The 21,531-nt window shown below is 43.1% G+C and overlaps 1 protein-coding gene and 1 long non-coding RNA gene across 2 annotated transcripts in view; both read right to left on the minus strand.

Moving 5' to 3' along the window:
- LOC142665880 (uncharacterized) overlaps positions 1–6,273 on the minus strand; it is a 45,540-nt gene extending 39,267 nt beyond the window's left edge. Inside the window, exon 1 of the long non-coding RNA XR_012851594.1 lies at positions 5,252–6,273. This is a non-coding gene — a long non-coding RNA (uncharacterized LOC142665880). The remainder of the gene's footprint in view (positions 1–5,251) is intronic.
- Positions 6,274–6,550: 277 nt separating this feature from the next.
- PMP22 (peripheral myelin protein 22) lies at positions 6,551–20,322 on the minus strand. The gene is made up of 5 exons (XM_075846579.1): positions 20,178–20,322; positions 18,302–18,401; positions 16,036–16,129; positions 11,193–11,333; positions 6,551–8,077 (listed from the first exon to the last, which is right to left on the minus strand). Exons 2-5 carry the CDS (start codon positions 18,377–18,379, stop codon positions 7,917–7,919), a joined length of 474 nt encoding a protein of 157 aa, XP_075702694.1. The 5' UTR covers positions 18,380–18,401; positions 20,178–20,322; the 3' UTR covers positions 6,551–7,916.
- Positions 20,323–21,531: the final 1,209 nt, after the last annotated feature.

A 21,531-nucleotide genomic window follows, 5' to 3' on the forward strand; every position in this document is an offset into this window, starting at 1 on the left:
GTCCCGATCTGTCATGGTAGGCTTCCAAGATGGATTTGGAATCTCGCCGGGGTACCACAATTTGATGTAGACACTCACCCGTTACTGGATCCAGGGCAGTCCTCTGTAGTAGACCTCTGGACACGAAAAGTCGATTCCTCAGTCTCCATAGACAAATTAATTCCTGATCAGCTTGACCTCTACGTATTCGGTCCGGAGTCCTCTTCTGAAGAAGGGAAGTCTGCAATTCCTGTAGGTTTCTACTCTCCCGTTGGAATCTAGCCCACTGTCTGGAATCTTGGGAGCAGTCAGGAACATTTGGTTGCGGATGTTCGTTTCGCTTCCTCTGAGCGATCACCGAATTCTGGGTTGCAAACTGGGCATAGAATGTAGGCATCTCTACCTCTTCCCATTCATCATTACATCGGACCGGTTCTTCACCCACAGGCAAACGGGATAAGGCATCGGCATTCACGTTGGACGCACCAGTCCGGTACTTGATCACAAACTGATAATTCGCCAGTCTGGATGCCCATCGCTGTTCAAGAGCTCCCAGTCGCGCTGTATCCAAGTGGGCCAGCGGATTATTATCCGTGAAGACGATGAAGGGTGTTGCAGCCAGGTAATCTTTAAATTTTTCGGTCACTGCCCACACAAGGGCCAGGAATTCCAGCTTAAAGGAACTATAATTCTGGTCGTTCCGTTCAGCGCCTCGAAGACCTCTGCTGGCATAAGCGATGACTCTCTCTTTCTGGTCCTGTACCTGCGACAGGACGGCCCCCAATCCCTTCTGGCTGGCATCAGTATACAGCCTAAAGGGTTGGTTGTAGTCAGGATATCCCAGGATAGGTGGTTCGGTTAACAGCTGCTTCAGCTTCTGGAAAGCGGCTTCATGGGCTTCAGCCCACTCAATCGGGATCCTTCTCTTCATAGCTTCCTTGGAGTGACCTCTTAACAATCCCTGGAGGGGTTCTGCAATCTGGGCAAAGTGTGGGATGAACCGTCTATAATACCCTGCAAATCCCAAGAAACTTCTCACCTCCTTGACTGTGGTAGGGGCTGGCCAGCTCTTTACTGCTGCTACTTTGCCTGGATCAGGAACCACTCCTTCTGCACTCACGACATGGCCTAAGTAATGGACTTCCGGCTTCAGGAGATGACACTTGGAGGGTTTCACTTTCAGGCCATATTTGATGAGGGTTTTGAGGACTTCTGCCAGGTGCTGTAGGTGTTCCTCATAAGTCTTTGAGTAGATGATTACGTCGTCCAGGTACAAGAGGACGGTCTCGAAGTTTTGGTGACCCAGGCAGCGTTCCATCAGCCTCTGGAAGGTTCCTGGGGCATTGCATAGCCCAAAGGGCATACAATTAAACTCGAACAACCCCATGGGAGTAGTGAAAGCAGTCTTTTCCCTATCTTCGGGAGCCATAGGTACCTGCCAATACCCGCTGGTCAAATCCAGAGTTGAGAAGTAGGCAGCAGACCCCAAAGCAGTCAGGGATTCTTCAATGCGTGGCAGGGGATACGCATCCTTGTGAGTGATATTATTGATTTTGCGGTAGTCCACGCAGAATCTAATGTTGCCATCCTTCTTTTTCACCAGGACTAGGGGTGCAGCCCATGGACTGTAGCTCTCCCGAATCACATCTGCGTCCTTCATCTCCCGAATCATTTTCTTCACTGGCTGGTACATGGCTGGTGGAAGGGGACGGTACCTTTCTTTGATGGGTGGATGGACGCCTGTAGGGATGGTGTGCTCAATGATAGTAGCCTTCCCAAAATCCATAGGATGTTTACTGAAGGCTTGTTGATTGTCTTTGGCCACCATCAGGGCTCCTTCGATCTCCTCTTCGGTAGTATTAGCATCGCCAACATGGATCTCGGTCCACCAGGGTTTTGTTGTCATCTCAGGGGTAACTTGATTCTGGGTAGCTTGCTGGAACACTGTAGTCTCAGGGCTCCAGACATCTTGGAAGAAGACCTGTGAGAGCTTAGCAACTGGACGGTATTTACTCAGTACCACAGCCGTATCACCAATGTTCAGGAGGCGAATAGGTACCCTCCCATTAGAAACAGTCACTAGACTTCTGGCTGCTAGCACGGTCGGATGATCTTCCAGAAGAAGAGGTTCCACAAGGGCCTGGTAATCTTGACCTTGCAAACCTGGACGAGCTCGACACCACAGAATGGTTTCCGTCTCTGGTTCCAGAGTCACTGGTTGTGAGTCCATGATGCGGGCACGGCAGATCTCACCCTTTTCATTCGTGAACCTCTGTTGGGCATTCAAGAGACGGATAGCATGCTGAATTGCATTTTGATTGGAGACAGGGACTGTAGAAAGTGCTCGGTGTAGGGCATCTAGCATCTCTTCATAGCAATTCCTAAGAACATTCATGCCCAGCACCACTGGTGGAAAGTCATCATCCCAGACGTTCACTACAATTACGCCTTGCTGGGGCAGTTCAGTTTCTCCCATCTGGATCGTGGGTTCCCAGTAGCCCCGATGGGGTATCGATTGTCCATTACTGGCTACAATGTTAAGCCACGTGTCTGGGGGTTGTATCAGCTGGTCGAGGTCCCAGTACTTCTCAAACCAACTTCTCTGCAGAGTGGTGACTTGAGAGCCAGTGTCCAGTAAGGCCGACAGTGGGATCCCATTTAGGTGGATCGTAATCACTGGACACTGCCCAATGTACCGGGGAATCCATTCTGGTGTTGTGGGACCTATTGGTCTTCCTCCCGAGGGGCGGTCCTCTGCCTCGGGGGATTGTCGTTTAACTGACGACATTCTCTTTCAATATGGCCAGCTCTTTGACACCTACGACAAATGGGTCTTCCGGTGGTATCAAATCTGTCAGAAGAGCGTCTACCCCAATTTCGGTAACTTCCCCCTTCTGATCGGTTACTGAACCTGTTACTGGAGTAGCGGCGGCTTTCGTTCTGGCGTTGCTCCATATCTTCCATTTTCTGGCACATTTTACTGAGGCTCTTGGTGAGGACAGCAATTTGGTCCCTCAGTTCACCAACTGGATCTTGAGCTTGCATGTGAGCACACTGAGCTAGTGCAACTTGACTTCCCGCTGCTGTAGGATGATCTACTTGCGACTCCGTAGGAGTCTCTATGGAATAGGGGAAAACTTTGGCTTGAACCGCGGCGGCTTCAGTCCCCAGGATTCTAATTGCGAGCTCTTTAAAGTCCAAGAAGATACAGCTTGGGTTCTGGGAGGCCAACATTCTGAGCTGACTTTTAAGAGCTTCAGATGCAGCTCCTTCAACAAACTGCTCCCTTAAGGCCTTGTCAGCCTCCGCAGCCTCTAAGGGTTCTACTTGCATAATTGCCCGCTGGGCCTCCTGCAGGGATAAAGCAAAGTCTCTCAATGACTCACCGGGGTGCTGCTTCTTTCCAAAGAACCTCATCTTGAGCTCTGCCACAGTCCTTACTTCAAATGTGGCACGCAATCGGTCCAGTATCTGTTCCACTGTTTTTTTCTCTGTTCTGGGCCAGGATTTCACTTCTCTTAATGCTGCGCCCTCTAGTTGTCCTATCAATATCTCAACCCTCTGGTCTGTTGAGACAGGATACAAACGGAACATGCACAGCATCTTCTCTTTGAATTCCCTCAGGGAATGAACTTCGCCTTTGTAGCGAGGAAGCCATGGTGCTCCAAAGTAATAGGGCATAGTGAGTGGCATCACTTGTGCTGTTGGAGGTGACCCACTGGGGCTTGGAGAGCCGTTATCTCCGTCATCAGACATTTTCTGCAATAAGTCCTACAGTAACCCCTAGCAACGGGTGTTCAATTTCAGGCTATGCACTAAGCCTCTTTTCCGGATATCTTTTCCGGTGTCTCTACACTGTTAACTGCCACTTTTTACTTTAAATCTCATTTACTGGCCTATTCAGGCACTCACCAGCTTTCTCTTAGCTGCTCCGCTGTTTTCGCGGGTTCTGTTGCGCAGTTCCTTGCCACTTCCAATATGGCGGCGACTTGGCGGGAAACTTTTATTCCGGCTGTAGCGAAATGTCTGTAACTCTGCTCCGGCTGTGGCGCATCAGCGCTGACTTAGTTCATAAGGCACAGAGGCCATAGAGATCCTGTTCGTGATGCCAAAATTATATGTGGTGGCCCGTGGGTGGCGGGGGATGCAGGAACCCAACATGGTGGATACTGGGCTCTCTCTGTCTTGTGTCACGGTGGTATTTTGCCTTGCAGGCCTTCCCACCTCCCAGGGACACACACACACAGTGATGAGGGGGTTGCACAAGATGATGATGATGACTGTTGTTTCCCCCGGGGCACTCCCTTGGTGGCTGACTCCTGTCTGGTGTTATTTGGGGTGCCCTTGGTGTAGAGTGCAAATAGAAGACAGGAGACGGTGGTGGCAGTTAATCAGGAGAGCTTGCATGCACACTTTTACTTTTCAAGATGGAGATTGTACAATACAAATATGTCATCCAAATTCAGCTCAATCAGTGTAGCCCAATGCTAAATGCAGGAGTGCTATTATCTCTCTACTCACAGTCTCTCTTTCTGGACTCTTCTGGCTCCTTGAGCTGTTATTCCAATAAATCTCTTTAGGCCTGTCTTTCTCTGTAATCCGAAAATGGCTGAACTCAGGAGCACCTTCACTGTGCTTCCTGCTGCATCCACTCCTAGCTCACCACTGCCCTCACTCACTCTAACCACTCCCTAATTAACTCCTCCCAGCTTCTGTTACATTATAGAAAACCACTCCGCATAGGCTGAAACACAATGTCATAACATTTCTGGACCTGTAGATGGCAGCATAACACAACACATGAAGACAAACATAGTTTTCATAGTAGTGCTCCTGTGGGACACTACACAAGCACGACCGGCGCTCCATTCATTTCTACGGAGCTGCCGACACAGACCCCGGAAGTCCGAGGTTTGTGATGAGAACTTCAGGGGACTTTCAGTCCCCCGTTCTCCCTATCAATGCCGACGATCACACATGTATCCCCTATCCTGTGGAGATCCTGTGGATAGGGGATACATGTCTTGTTTAATGGCAGAGCGGGGAGATACCTCCCTGCTCTGCCGTACTGTTCAGTGGCGTCGCGCTGTAGCAGCCATAGCGGCTGTTAGCGGAGCCTCCGGCCATGGTGGGGGCCCGTGCCGCGGGCCCCGTAGCAGCCGCTACGGCTGCTATAGTGGTAGTTACGCTACTGGGTCCAGCTAACAATATGGCTGCCTGTGTGGCTATTAGGGGCTACAGTACGTCATAGACCTTCCCTCCTCATACTTACCAACTTCCGGAATATCTGGGAGACTCTCGGACTACAGGAAAATCTCCGGGGAGCCCCGCGTCCTCATGACCTGCTCACTTCTCCCCGTTCCTGTACAGACAATGTCTTGGTCCCGGGGGAGGGGGCCCAGGATTAAGATCTGAGTCTCAGGTCTGTACTTATTGTTATTTATTTAGGGGGTCTATTCTGGGGTCTGGTCTGGGCTCTGTATTAGTTTAGGGAGTCTGGTCTGGGGTCTGTATTGTTTGGGAGGGCCTTGGGTGTGTATTAGTTTAGGGGGTCTGGACTGGGGTTTGTTCTCATTTACTGGGTCTTGAGTCTATATTTCTTTAGGTGGTCCGGTTTGAGGACTTAGGGGGTCTGGTCTGTATTTATTTTCGGGTCTGTTTTAGTTTAAGGGGTCTGTATTTAGGGGTCTGAGCTCTGTATTAGTTTAGAGCGTCTGGTCTGGGGTCTGTATTTAGGAGGTTTGCTATGGGCGTCCGTATTTATTTAGGGGTCTGGTCTAGGGTCTGTATTTAGGGGGACTGGTCTAAATTTAGGGGGTCTGTGGTATGTATTTACGGGTCCGGTCTGTGAGTCTGTATTTAGGAGGTTTGGTCTGGGGGTCTATTTATTTAGAGGGTTGGTCTGGGGTCTGTATATATTTAGGGGGTCTGTGGTATGTATTTATGGGGGCAGGTCTGGCATCTGTAATCATTTAAGGGGTCTGGAGTCTGTATTATTTAAGGTGGTCCAGTCTGGAGTTTTAGGGGGTTTGGTCTGTATTAATATCAGGGTCTGTATTCGTTTTGGTAGTCTATTCTGGGGTCTGTATGTGAGGGGGTATGGGCTCTATATTCAGAGGGTCTGGGGTGTGTTAGTTTTAGTGGTCTTGTGTCTTATTTTGGGGCCTGATCTGGGGTGTGTATTAGTTTAAGGGGTCTATCATCTCTATTTATTAAATCACTGCTTGTGATTGAAAGCCTCCTCACTCACTGTAAGGTCTGTCCAAGGCTCCACCATTTTAGGCCCTACACTTACACAACTAGTGCAGACAAGCAACTGAGGTGTTGCCCTTAGCAACCAATCAGATTGCTTCTTTCATTTTCCAGCCTGAGCTTGAAAACCTCTTACCTGTAATCTGATAGGCTGCGGTGTGCCATCTCTTTCAGCCTGTATCAGCTCCTTTTACTCTCCAGGCATCACGTGACCTGATTCGTCCAATCAAAATAGAGCTCACAGTAAAACACTTCAGCAGACGTCTAAGCAGCCATTTTTTTTAATTAAATATTCACATAGACCTCAAATTTAGAGAACTAGAGTTTCAATGGTTTTATTCTAAAAACAACAAAAAAAACTGAACACAACTAGAAACGTTACTGGGTCAGCTGTTAATGCAAAGGTTAAAATAGAAGGAATGGTCAAAAAATAAAACGATCATAGCACCACGGGATTTTTTTCCCACGTTAAAACAACACTTTGAAAATCTAATTTCAGTCAGGAGTCGAATCTAAAATTCTCAATTTTTATTTTTTTTAACATTCGTTAAGATTCTGTCAATTTTTGGCTACCTTGTTTTATAGCTATATTTCTATACGTATAATACATGCACATGGGTTAAAATAAAAATATACATATACTGTACTTTTCCACGTCCTAAATTTTCTTTGAGATCCCCTGTGTGGAGACAGGTATACAAATACACGTTCGGATGGTAAAGTCCCTCCCACTTTCTGGCGCTGCAAAGAGTCGCAGGCTCCGCTGGCAGTGTAGGGTCGATTCAAACTCGGCCATAAAGCAAAAACAAAAATTGCCATAAAAAGCAACAACGCAATTAAGATGATGTGAAGAAGGAAATTTATTTTTTTTACACCTCAAATTTTTTTTTTTTAATTGCGTTATTGTTTTCTCCAAAATGCCCCAAAAATTTGAAAAATTCAAAAACTTTGATTGTCCTATTCACAAAGTAATCGCTTCCACAGTACTTTGGTTTAGTCTCAGTGCAATAGTAAAATGGCATTTTCGAAAAAGTGACCCTGTCGCTGGCCCAGCCTCATTGCCCATTTCGTTAGGGCTTACTGACCGCCGGGTTACGGCTTTCACCCCTGTGATAAGTTCCAGTCGGGTCCTCATCCTCTCTCTCTATGTACGGACCCGAAGGACACTTAACTGCTCGGGAGAATAAACGTCAAGAAGGCCGATTGCGCTACAAACGCCTCTCTCGTGTTCTAGCGTCGGCCATTTTGAACCTGGTATGGAAGCCATGTTTTGGGGGTCTTTTTTTATGAGCAAGGGGTAGTCACTGATACAGATTAAGACTGTTGGCATGTTTTTCGTAAGGCACTCAAATTGAAATGTTTTTGAGTTGTTGCCGTTCACACGCAAAAATTTGTAAAAATTTTTGTCGCAGATATGAGCACATTTTTTTTTTTTTAGGCTACAGGTCAAAATAAGCAAACAAAACTATGTACATATATGTAAAAAGTGTTATAAATAGGTTTTTAAACCATAGATACTATTTACATCTTCAATTAACACAGGAACCCGCCCTCACCGCACTCTCTCTTTTTGGTAAGAGGGGAAGGTGTGTGAAATTTTTGGTTTCAAATTTTAATTTTTTGTTTTAGGATCCCCTTTAGACTTTTATATTGAGTTTTTCCTAGTCATGGTGGCGTATCAATCATTATTCCCGCTTTCTCAAGATGACATAGATGATGCCGCTGATGACGGCGAGCGGGAAGGCTACCCACGCCAGGATGTAAGCATATCCAAAGCTGGCAGTATCCCTATGCCATTCCGTGTGTCGAACGGTAAAGATGGACGCTCCAGCCACCACGCATAGACCTGAGAAGAGATTACGAAAAATATATTAAAAATGTCTAAAATAAAGACTTTTAAAAAATATAATTTTCTTACAAGTATTCCAAGTGTCGTAAAAAAATATTTTTCAAGGTAAACCTTCACTAGGGGGAGCCCTTACATCTAGCAATAAACATCTAAAACGCTCTGAAAAACTCTACCATTTTTTACTTAATTTCCAATATACAGTTAAACTCCTATAAATCGAGCATCTGATAAACCCAAAAATCTGATAATCCGGCACTTGTTTTTAACCAGAGCTTTCATAAATTGTGGATTTTCAACCCAAGATTAGCAGCAGAAATCAAAATTAGCATATTCTGATAATCCATTATATCTGATAGTTCGGCACCTGTCAGCTGTGATTGAAAATTGTAAAAAAATAAAAAAATTGACTGGTGGCGCTATTGCATGCGTTTCTATGGAATTTCTTTCCTGTTGGCAATGTGGTGAAGAACGGTACTGCAAGTCACGAATAAAAACCAATTTACATGGCGATAACTTCTGAACACATCGTTCCCTCACCTCGTTTTAATCAGGACGAGGAGCTCTACAACATATTTTACAAAATAGTCCTTTCATGACAGGTAGTACTTTCCCTTTAAGACATTCCTAACCAAATACATTTAGTTAGGGGAGAGGTTTTGCAAAAAAAAAAATGAAAAAATCTTTGTGCGAGGCATTGTCTGGTCTTGCAAATTCCACAACACTCAACATTTTGTCTAATTGTCCAAGGGACACCTACTGTTCCTGCCCAGGGTGGTGAGTCTCAATGAGCGCATTGTTCACGAAAAGGCAAAAGTGGGCATTTCACTGGCCAGGTCACTGGATGCTACACTGGCCATGCCACCCACTCCAAATTAAAAACAAAAGACACTGTGTGAACGAAGGACAAAAATGCCACATGTGAGCCAGAAGCTGCTGAATATCACTGTGAGGGGGGTGAGGTGGAGAATAAACTACCTAAGACTTGTTCCCAGTATATTATATGCGCAGAATACACACAATATACTGTAATAACCATATAAATGCTAAGTGATGATGTTATCACGTCTGGTTGAACAGAAATCCACTATTTCTAATGTCATTCAACAGCTTTTGTGCATATTTAGTTCTTTAGGTCCTAAATTATGTGCTGTTTGATCTTTTAATATATCTTCATATCATTCGGATCTGGGTTTTCTGATACAGAGCTCCAACCCCCCTGCATAGCCATGGAGTTAAATGATATAATTCTGTCCTACCTGCAGCTAACACTAGAGGGAGCCCACTGCATTATAATAGTATGAATCAGCTGCAGTATGCTCCTGAGCTCCCCCTAGTGGTGACTGCAGGCAGACAGAATTTTATCATGGCTATGCAGTGGATTTGGAGCTCTGTATCGGAAAAACAAAGCTTCGAATGTTATAAAGATATGTTATGAAATTAATCCGCACAGAATTTTGGACCTATTTAGGTAAAAGTGTGTTCAAGGGTGGACATTCACTTTAAGTCGATCAATCAATGAATGATCTAAGTAGTTGCCATGATGTCCTTCCCCTTTTGCTTTTCAAAGAGATTCTGCAGCAGCTGGGGTATGTATTGTAGGGTAGGTTACAATGCCACAGCTGCTGCAAAACCTCCTAGAGTAGGGGGAAGCTTTATACCAATCACTGATTCTCTATTGACTGACATGAAGCCCCCCCCCCCTTCCTCTTCTCTACAGCAGCATAACCTTCCTTATAATATACACCCAGCAGCTGCAGAACTTTTTTCACATGAAACTCCCTTTTTTTACCTTACGAGGTTCTGCAGCAATTGGAGATAATGAAGTAGTAGGTAAATGCAAGGACAATACGGGGTTAAAAATGTACCACCTTTAAACGCACCAAGAATTCTGGGTCCGGGCCCAATATTGTGTGTCCCTAAATTATGACATTGGGCAGGGGAGTTTGGGAGGTGGACCCCCATACCAAGGTAAGTGCAAGAAGCACCGCCATAGGGGAAAAGGCTGGAATTTTTAAATGGGCATTTCTCTGGCACTGTTAAGGGGCAAGTGAAAGTCTCATACCCCTTTAACAATTCTAGCCACAGTTATGGGGGACTGTGACTGGCACTGATATGGGGCAACGAGGCTAGCACAATTAAGGGGGCACGAGATGACACTTATGCAGTGTGTATGACCCTAAACCCCCTTATCAACAAAATTCCCGATACATCGATGACATGAAGCTCCGCCTAGTACACACTTGCCTACGCAGTCCCATCACCATCCTCAAGAGGCAGTCAAGTGCAAGATTATCGAGGAAATTCCTGCTAATCCAGCATGGAACCATTTTTAGCATTTGCCAGATTAGCAGGATTTCCAGATTATTGGGCGCCAAAGTGATGGAATTTCACCAAATATATATAATATTAACCATTTAACGTCGCTATCTGTACAAGTGAAAATCTATGAAATAGAGTTTTACCATAAAACAAATGTTTGCTTGGGTTCCTATGGGACGCCGCACAGCGATGTGCCCAGTTATTACATTAGACGATGTGATTATTAAGTGTTTGGAGGGGTGAGTCAGAGACCTGGCATGCAGCGCCATAGAGAGCAGATAATCCAGGGTTTAAAGGCCCAGCCCTGCTGAATGACCTGATGAATGGATTGCAGTACCCAGCATTCCTATGAATAAACTGCAACGTTTTGTCCCTTTACATCATGGTAACCGGGCATGGCCTGAGAAATCCTGAGCTGAAAAGAAGGGTGAGGTTCAAAGAATAATAATTGATCATACTCCAGTTACATCCAGAGCTGCATTCACAACTCTGCTGGTTTCCCATTAGCTCACACGACACCTCATTGCCCCCTACTGTTTCAATGTCTGTGAAGAGCATGCCCTGCCAGGTTGCATCATGGGAGATGTGGGGCATTGTCTGATGTAAAAACAGCTACGCCTCGCACTATGCAATGCAGCAGAGTGCAATGCAATAGCTAAACTATTAGTTGTCCGACTGTAAGGGATTTCAGCACTTGAAGCTCCTGCTTCGCTTAAGACCACTCAGGGATCCCCGTTTCTATAGACCCCTCCCCTATGATTTCGGAATATGGACTTATTCTGGAAGCACTTACCTGCGAGGATCTGGAAGATGCCGGTCAGGTAGAATCGCCCACCTTTTGTAAGAGTGAAGAGTTGGCAGAAAAAGAGAAACAGGGACAGGACGCTGAAGATTATGGATAGAATCATCATCGCCTGGACAGACTGGAGCCACTCTGTGGATAGAGAAGAACAGACACTTATATAAGAACAGGAGCACATAGCTGGTGATAGGCCGGGACCTGTGTGACAGCCATATATACAGTATGTATCACCCCGGCAATAATACAGAACTGTTCATATAATCCGGCATCTGATAGTTCAGAACTTGTCAACGCTCTTCTAGAACGTCCAGGGGGCTAAAAAGGGGGGACCTCCTGGACGAGCTGTCGAGTCTCCCGGGGACCGTGTCCTGACTACAGATATTCACCCCCTCCCCGATCCTACAGTCCGTTTTACTCCTGGGCATTGCCGAGGCCAGGAGGATCCAACGAAAGAATGATGAGAGTCTAGTATATATTAGCGTCTGGTCTGGGCTCTGTATTAGTTTAGAGGTCTGGATTTATTTAGGGGGTCTGGTCTGGAGCCTGTATTAGTTTAGGGGTCTGGTCTGGTCTGGATTTATTTAGGGGTCTGGTCTGGAGCCTGTATTAGTTTAGGGGTCTGGTCTGGAGCCTGTATTAGTTTAGGGGTCTGGTCTGGAGCCTGTATTAGTTTAGGGGTCTGGAGCATGTATTAGTTTAGGGGTCTGGTCTGGAGCATGTATTAGTTTAGGGGTCTGGTCTGGAGCCTGTATTAGTTTAGGGGTCTGGTCAGGAGCCTGTATTTGGTTAGGGGTCTGTAGCCTGTATTTGGTTAGGGGTCTGGTCTGGAGCCTGTATTAGTTTAGGGGTCTGGTCTGGAGCCTGTATTAGTTTAGGGGTCTGGTCTGGAGCCTGTATTAGTTTAGGGGTCTGGTCTGGAGCCTGTATTAGTTTAGGGGTCTGGTCTGGAGCCTGTATTAGTTTAGGGGTCTGGTCTGGAGCCTGTATTAGTTTAGGGGTCTGGAGCCTGTATTAGTTTAGGGGTCTGGTCTGGAGCATGTATTAGTTTAGGGGTCTGGTCTGGAGCCTGTATTAGTTTAGGGGTCTGGTCAGGAGCCTGTATTTGGTTAGGGGTCTGTAGCCTGTATTTGGTTAGGGGTCTGGTCTGGAGCCTGTATTAGTTTAGGGGTCTGGTCTGGAGCCTGTATTAGTTTAGGGGTCTGGTCTGGAGCCTGTATTAGTTTAGGGGTCTGGTCTGGAGCCTGTATTAGTTTAGGGGTCTGGTCTGGAGCCTGTATTAGTTTAGGGGTCTGGTCTGGAGCATGTATTAGTTTAGGGGTCTGGACTGGAGACTGTATTTGTTTTGGGGTATGATGAAGGGGGTCATACGCTCTACTTGTGATTTTATGCCATAGGTTGGTGGTGGGCCCTATATAAATGGATGGCACTTCGATCCGCTTAATATGTCACATCTCGGACTCTCCCTGATGTCACTTCTCAATATTCGGCAAGTATGGCAGAACTTACGTCCGCCACAGAATGGCAAGAGAACATGTAATCTTATAAGACCAGATGCTCTTCCTTGTTGTCCTCTGTCTAGATGTTAAAAATCCTATCCAGACTTGTCTATATCTGTTTTTACGAAAAGGTGGCTGACAACCAATATGGCCGCCACTGCAACTCCTTCAAGGGGTTGCCACACAGCTTTCATGGCACATCTGCCGAGCGACACTGGATAATATATCTCTCCATACCTAAATCAACCAATTTTTTTTTACCCTTAAAGGGTTGTACCATCTTTATGAAATTTACAAAAAAATTCTGATTAATACGGCAGTAAGAAATAGGGAAAGGCATGGTTTGTCACTTCTCTGGCAGGTTACTATGGAGGAGGTGCGTGACAACCCCATGAAAAAAGATGTAGTAGTGTGGCCATGTATCCATAGCAACCAGTCGGCCTTAAAGCTGAATTGGCACCATAGTTTCCCATCACTTCCTGAATTATGAATCAGATTTTTTTTTAAAAAAAAAATTAAATTGAGTTAGGTCGGGCCCCCCATTGAACCAGACAAACCATCTCCCTACAAGGGTCTACCCTGATGTAACCACCGGCCGGCCACAGCAGAGACGCTCAATAACCATCAAGCTTTTATGTCAATGGTCCAGTAAAAGCTCTCGAAACAATAGGAGAACCGGCCCTGAATAATTTAGTATCTAATCATCTAGGAAATTACAAAAACATTTACACAACACAAGCAAAACGAACATCCTTCCATGGCCAATATATGGGAAGTACTCCGCAATATATACTCCATGGCCAATATATGGGAAGTACTCCGCAATATATACTCCATGGCCAATATATGGGAAGTACTCCGCAATATATACTCCATGGCCAATATATGGGAAGTACTCCGCAATATATACTCCGCTTACTGGAGTTCGTACTCTGCTTGGTCAAAATGGGTATTTAAACCTTGTACTCATTCAACAAAAAACATCCATTTTTGAGAAGCTTTTAGGGAACTATTCCCATCTACTAACCCAAAAATAAGGGGTATGGTCTGTGGGAACCCCAACAGAAATTCTCTCTATATAGGACACGGCTACAATAAATTGTATACAGCATTCCAGGACCCCCCTGTATGAAATGCTACTTCTGTATAGCATTGCTGAGTCAACTATCTAAAACGATACTTCTATATAGCATTCTAGAACTACCCGAGAATAAATTCTTCTTCTATATAGCACTGAAGAACCCCCTATATGAAATCATACTTCCATATAGCATTCCAGAGTCCCTACATAAAATGGTACTTCTATATAGTATTCCAGAGCCCCATACAAAAATGGTACCTTTATATAGCATCCCAGAGCCCCTATATAAAATGGTACTGCTATATAACCTTTCAGCACCCCCTATATAAAGTGGTACTTCTATATATTATTCCAGATCCCCCTATATAAAATGGTAGGCCTATATCGTATTCCGGAGCCCCCTATATAAAAAGGTTCTTCTATATAGCATTCTAGAGCCCTCTACATAAAAAAGTTACTTCTATATAGTATTCCAGAGCCCCTATATAAAAAAGGTACTTCTATATAGCATTCTAGAGCCCTCTACATAAAAAGTTACTTCTATATAGTATTCCAGAGCCCCTATATAAAAAGGTACTTCTATAAAACCTTTCAGCGTCCCTGTATAAAATGGTACTTCTATATAGCATTGCAGAGCCCCATATATGAAATTATACATCCATATAGCATTCCAAAACCTCCCTATAAAAAATAGTATTTCCATATAGCATTTGAGATTTCCCTTATATTAAATGGTCCTTCTATACAGCATAGCAGAGCCCCTACATAAAACGGTATTTTTATATTGCATTCCAGGACCTCCTACATGAAATGGTACTTGTATATAACATACCAATACCTCCTACCAGAAATGATAATGTCATATAGCATTCCAGGACCACATGGTTTCTCCACGAGGCATTCCAGGACTCCCTACAAGTACTGGTATTTCCATATAGCATTCCAGATCCCCCTACAAATAATGGATTCTCCCTATACATTACAGAAACAGTTCTCTCTTAAAGAGGACCGGTCACATCCCCGGACATAGCTATTTTAGTAAATACTTGTATCTGAAATAACAATTCTGGAACATATTTTTCTTAAAATTCTGCATTGTGCCATTCCTCTGTTATTCCTCCTAGAATTTTATAGCTGGGTGTTACCATTGCCCTTGTCAAAGGGGCGTGTCCTTACACAGTCTCACTCTGTCAGCGCTGATTGGACAGTGTCAGTCTGTAGGGAATACCCAGTTTTCAATTTATTTATAAATTTCTAGGAGGAGTAATAGAGGAATGGCACAACATAGAGTTCTAAGAAAAGATGATCCAGGATTGTTACTTCATGGGGAAAAAACAAGCATTGACTAAAATGGACCTGTCAGGAGAGGTGACTCTTTAATGATATAAATAATGAATTTAGGATTTCTACATCGCGTTTCACCCCCCCCCCCCGCATCCTAGAAGAAATAATTCCATCCATTGATATTCCAGGTATTTCTCCCCCTTCACTAACATAACGTTACACCAAATCCCTCGGTCTGCAAATAAAAAATCAAGTATAGATTTAACTATATAGTGTTTTATGTGAACCCCTATATACTAAATGGGTAAATGGTTTGGCCCAAGAGCTTTCCATCGTATCCCCACCCCCGCTCCACATAAAAACACCAATTTTAAAAAGCAATCTTTACCGGAAATTACATTTTTAATATTATGGTGAGGAACAATAGACTTTATTGTCTCCATGTCTGTAGATCTATTGTAATCCAGACCTGATCGGCAGCCAAATAACCCAGACGTCATTTTCCACTAAATTGTGGTATTTAATAAACTTAAAGTAAAATAAAAAGAAGCTACGTGTTGGATTTTGTTGCAGCGACACTGCACCTGCGCATGGGCTGAACCAAAAAGATGTTATTTGCCCCAACTGCATTACTACTCATCTACCACCAGAGGGTGCTGTGAGTCAATGCTTTTCCATAACCCGTGCTTGGACTGAGCTGTAAATATAATGTGGGGTTCTCAGCCAATGTGAAATTCGAGAGACCTTGGACTATACTACTTCTATTTTTATGCGGGTAACAGGCGGCCTATTTTAGAGTCTTAAAGGGCAGAGCTCAAAAATAGCCCCCAAGTGATTTATGATTTGTTGGGTTCCTCGTAATGTGGTCTGGCGTCCATGTTTTCCATAGGAGGTTATTTGTTTGACAATTTTTTGGGGTGAATGTTTTGGAATTTCTCCTCCATCTGTAACGTAACGTCATAGGTCTACTCACCATTGTTTGAGGACGAGAGACAGTTCCAGGTATTGCTGGCTCCACTGCAATTCTGCCACAAATCCGCAGAGTAGCCATTGCTTACAAGCCAACTCTGATGAAGAAACAAAAAAGTCCAAAGTATTAGAATAACACTGCAAATGTGAGGACCTTTAATAATAGCCATAACGACTGCTTCCATCCCGAGGACTTACCGCGATATATAGCAATTTGGGTGCTGACAAAAATGCCAGGACCCCCTTTTTTTTGCCTATACTACCTACAAAAAGTGTCACTAAGCGTGGGCGTGTCACTAAGCGTGGGCGTGTCCCTAAGCGTGGGCGTGTCATTAAAAAAAAAAAAAAGGGCAGCAGATGATCACTGCCCATATCTATCTAGCTGAGAAGCAGAAGCATAATGAACTAGCAAATTAAAATAATATTTTTGTGCCTATGTTCGTGGGCATTTCCCCCAAAAATATACATGCATTTTTACAGGCTTGATTCGGAAATGCTCCTAGTAGGTGTAGGTCTATGATAAGAATATTAGATTGCAAGCTCTGCTGTGTTAGTGAGATGTTAATATAGGACCCTGACCACAATAATATAGGACCCTGACCACAATAATATAGTACCCTGACCACAATAATATAGGACCCTGACCACAATAATATAGTACCCTGACCACAATAATATAGTACCCTGACCACAATAATATAGTACCCTGACCACAATAATATAGGACCCTGACCACAATAATATAGTACCCTGACCACAATAATATAGTACCCTGACCACAATAATATAGGACCCTGACCACAATAATATAGGACAATATGTTAATAAAATAAAGGCAGAGAGTTGCATTTGTCATTTACAATTTGATCCACTACCAGATCATGATGATTGATCACAATCTGTTGTGATAAGACTTGTAGAACGCACCAGCCCTGGTTTGGATGGTATTGTAATAAAGTTTTTAAAAAATTTCCTTTATGGTCGACTCAGCCAATAACCAGGGGACCCTCAGGGCATATTTACTAATGTGGCAGCGAGCCTGGATTCATTACAGACAATTGATATCGAAATAGAGACAACAAAACGAATATTTTTGTAAAAGAACAAAAATACAAAAAGTTTTTTTTTTTAGTTGCTCCCATCCTAAAAAAAAAAAACACCTACAAAATAGCGACATTTGTCTTTGCCCTTTTCCAATCTGTCGTTATTGAAGGTACAATACAGAGCGATACCCGCTGCAGACAGGTAAAAGGGCTCCGGGCTGTTTATACATTCCCTGCCAACCAGAGTACGTTGAGGTGTATGTTTTTGGAGTACGTAATCCCTAAAATACCAGAGTAAGGAAACCCTCTGTCAGCACCGTCTCAATGACTGTTAACCCTTCAAGCTCCGGGCTTTTAGGCTCGGTTTACGTAGCCTAGACCCTATGTCTATTTATATATATTTTTCTTATTATTTCATTTACATAACTATTTTTTATATCATTTGTGTTTGTTGTGTGTTCGTTGCCTCCAGACTGTTAGAAAATGTAATAATTTGAAGAAAATGTTTTAATTTTTTTTTTTTACAAAAATTTTTGGGAATTTTACCTCTCTAAGATTGAGTATATTTTTGTCCCACTTCAGATATTTTAAGCTTTCAACATCACCACATTTGGAGTAGAGAGAACGCTCCAAAATGAATCCCATTTACAAGCCTCATATTGTATGTATGGGGGGGGGGGTTTGCTGCTTCCAGCTGCGAAGCTCCACGCATTTCGGGTCTCAAATTTCACAATTTGAATCCCAGTGCAAAATTCATACTTGTTTTTTTTTTTTTTCCCTCCAAGACTGAGCTGCAGACTCCAAATTAACGCTACGGAAATGCCTTGAACAGCACATCTGGATAACAGATTGCGCCCTGCCTAACAGAAGCCCCCTATGTATTATTTACGCCCTATTATACCACTATACATATGGATAGAAGACGTGAATGGTGTATTTTTCTTTCCGAAGAAAGCTATAAATAATATATTTATGGTATTGTACCCTGCATAAACCCACATAGACTGCTACACACACATACAAACTTTACAGAACTTTCAAAAATTTCAAAAACATTGCAGAAAACTCCAAAAAATTGAGTAAAAAATATATATTTAAGGTCGAAAAGTCCCAAAAATGTAAGTTATTTAGCAGAACACGGCACAGTAGGTGCATATAGATGTAATAAACCAAATGTGTGGTACATATATGGGCACATATGCTTCAAGCTAAATTCTTGGTACTTACGCTGACAATTGTAGAGACGAATAACAGAACCAGGACGGCAACATGGAGGATAATGATCCCGAGCAATAAGAGAAGCATTTTCGGTCAAGTATCTGGATTCCTAAAGGAAGAGAATAACTTTGGTTTAGACCCCGAGTCAGTCTGTTCCCTACAGCAACAACTTGCAGAGTGAACTCACAGCCTGAGAGTCTGGGTGTGTCAATCTGTGGCTATACACCTACTGGCCAGTAGGGAGAGCCAGAGCATCACACCCCTATCACAATGGTAGATCATAGGTCACTATAAGCAGAAAACAACATTTCCCCCTAAAGCTGGACATAGATGCAAAGATTTACCCCCTGATCACACAGGCATTTCTATATACATCATCCTTATCTAAAAAGAAAAACAAAAAAAAATCCTACAAAATTGATTTTAGAATGATAATAACATAAACAACCAAAATAAAATGCTAAAATATGGCCGATACTATTTTTGCAAAGGAGTCCAAAAGGTCAAAAACAGCACATTTTTAGACATACCGGCCATGATCTGCGCTTCTATGGCCACCTTCACAGTATTGTCCACTATTGGGACATTGAAGAGTTAATTTTTTTATTCATTTTTTTTTTTTTAGCTTACACACCCAGAGTTCCAAATTCTCCACATCTGTTTCCAAGATCTTCCATGAAGCAGGAGAACGTTTTTTTTTTTTAAGTGACTGACATATGGGTTTAATAAGAATATGGGAATTATTCAACCAAGTTGAGCTGAATCTGGGTTTCTGAAAAGATGCAGAATTCTCCGGTCGAGACCCGGGTGGAAACTCGATAATTTCGAGGGCAAGTCCATATCATTAAAAAATTGTTACCAAAATGTTCATTTTGTGGTTTTATCAAGACCTAGACATTTCTTATCACAATATAACCATGATTTGGGGCTAATTTGCCAGTGAACTGAGCCTAATCTCCATAGAAGTATTGTTTTTTTTGTTTTGTTTTTTAAAATGTATCAATGCTGTTTGCCCCTTATTTATTTTTTATTTACTACATTTAGATTTTTGTATTATATATATATATCAGTATCATGGATACAAGTATATATGTACGTGTTGTATACTGCATCATTTTTCCTTTCTAGCCAGTCAGGATGGCAATACTGTATGAAAAATTTGTGTGAGATGGGTGTGAGCCCTGCTATCTGCAATATAGGATGAGCCAAGGCAACACCCAGGGAGGCATCAGGATGCCCAGCAATGATAGATCACAGCAGATGCATCTAGTAGTAACCACCATTCATATAAACTACCCACATAAAGATGTCATCATATAAATATGTATGCATAATATATATATATATACAGATGTGGCAGGGCTGTGTTTGTTCTTTGTAACATGAGATCAAGATGTTTTTGTTTTATAGTGCACAAAAAACAGTTAAAAATATTCAGCTCTACTACACTACATACACAAGCAAAATCTGCCCAATGTAATAGTGATAATTCGATATAAAAATAAATCCTAAACAATCAACATAAACATTATAGTAAAACAAATACTGAAGCACAGAGTTTGTCCTTTGTAATAACTCATCTTGTAATTTCCAGATAAAGAACACATTCAGCTCTGCTACACCTTATATATACACACAAGTAAAAACTGACAAGTGTAACAATGTTAGTTCAAATAAACAACATAAACGTTACAGTAAGAAAAATATTGAAGTGCAGACGTAGAAGAGCTAAATTTGCCATTCAGCAGTTTCTTTCAGTAGCTTGACTAGCAGGTAACACATGGCAATATTACCATGTGTTATGCCACAGGGCACAACTATTTGACACACAAGTCTACTACATCTGTATAGTGATACACAGTATAGAGCAGGTAGCAGTACTTACTGAGTGAGGGTCAGTGGTTTCCTCCCCTGTGGTGCAGCAGCTGCAGGCAGTGGTATAGTGTATGTGTCCTCTGTGTCCACACTGAGTTATTTGAGGTTAGCTGGTGAGCAGGGTGAGGATATAAGATTCCCTTTAACAGGATAGACGCCCCATGACGCTGCTGTGCTGGGTGTGCCCCTGCATCACTCCAGAGGGCCCAGTGCTTGCGCTATAAATAATACTGGAGGGAGTGGGGCTGGCATCAAAGGGGGTTTTACTCATTCTGTCCTGAGTGATGTCACCCAGGAATGTGACATTTGTCACAAGTGCCCTTGTTAAAGCTGCACCAGAGTCTGGAGTCCTGTGGAAGGACAACTCTCAGCAGGATGGAATCTGTAGTATCACAACATCTGGTCAAGACATGGGAGAGCTGAACAACTCCTATATCCAAGGATTAGTATTGTCAATATGTGAATGGCGAAGCATGCTGGGACTTTTAGGGTATGTTCACACGCACTAATTACAGACGTAATTCGGGCGTTTTTGCCCCGAATTACGTCCGAAAATAGCGCCTCAATAGCGTTGACAAACATCTGCCCATTGAAAGCAATGGGCAGACGTTTGTCTGTTCACACGAGGCGTATATTTAGGCGCCGCTGTCAAATGACGGCGCGTAAATAAATGCCCGCGTCAAAGACGTGACCTGTCACTTCTTTGGCCGTAATTGGAGCCGTTATTCATTGACTCCAATGAATAGCAGCGCCGATTACGTCCGTAATGGACGCGGCGTTCAAGCGCCTGCACATGCCGTTACGGCTGAAATTACGGGGATGTTTCCAGGCGGAAACATCCCCGTAATTTCAGCCGTTACGGACGCTGTCGTGTGAACATACCCTTAGTCGTACAATAGCTGTATCCCTGGCAACAGCCCTATGGATAAGAATATGCCTACTTTAATACTGCCCCAATGTACAAGAATACACCTACTATAATACTGCCCCTATATACAAGAATATAACTACTATAATACTGCTCCTATATACAAGAATATAACTACTATAATACTGCCCCTATATACAAGAATATAACTACTATAATACTGCTCCTATATACAAGAATATAACTACTATAATACTGCTCCCTATATACAAGAATATTACTACTATAATACTGCTCCTATATACAAGAATATAACTACTATAATACTGCCCCCTATGTACAAGAATATAACTACCATAATACTGCCCTCTATATACAAGAATATAACTACTATAATACTGCTCCCTATGTACAAGAATAGAACTACTATAATACTGCTCCTATATACAAGAATATAACTACTATAATACTGCCCCCTATATACAAGAATATAACT

This window comes from Rhinoderma darwinii, chromosome 13 (assembly GCF_050947455.1).
Source record: "Rhinoderma darwinii isolate aRhiDar2 chromosome 13, aRhiDar2.hap1, whole genome shotgun sequence".
In the NCBI taxonomy this organism is placed as follows: domain Eukaryota; kingdom Metazoa; phylum Chordata; class Amphibia; order Anura; family Rhinodermatidae; genus Rhinoderma; species Rhinoderma darwinii.

What these genes read in the sequence shown, in the direction of transcription:
- PMP22 (XM_075846579.1), bottom strand. Translation starts at nt 18,379, where the DNA reads ATGCTTCTCTTATTGCTCGGGATCATTATCCTCCATGTTGCCGTCCTG. An exon ending in TCTCTCGTCCTCAAACAATG is followed by an intron (nt 11,334 to 16,035) that starts GTGAGTAGACCT and finishes CTCTATCCACAG; the next exon opens with AGTGGCTCCAGTCTGTCCAG. An exon ending in CATCTTCCAGATCCTCGCAG is followed by an intron (nt 8,078 to 11,192) that starts GTAAGTGCTTCC and finishes ATCTCTTCTCAG; the next exon opens with GTCTATGCGTGGTGGCTGGA.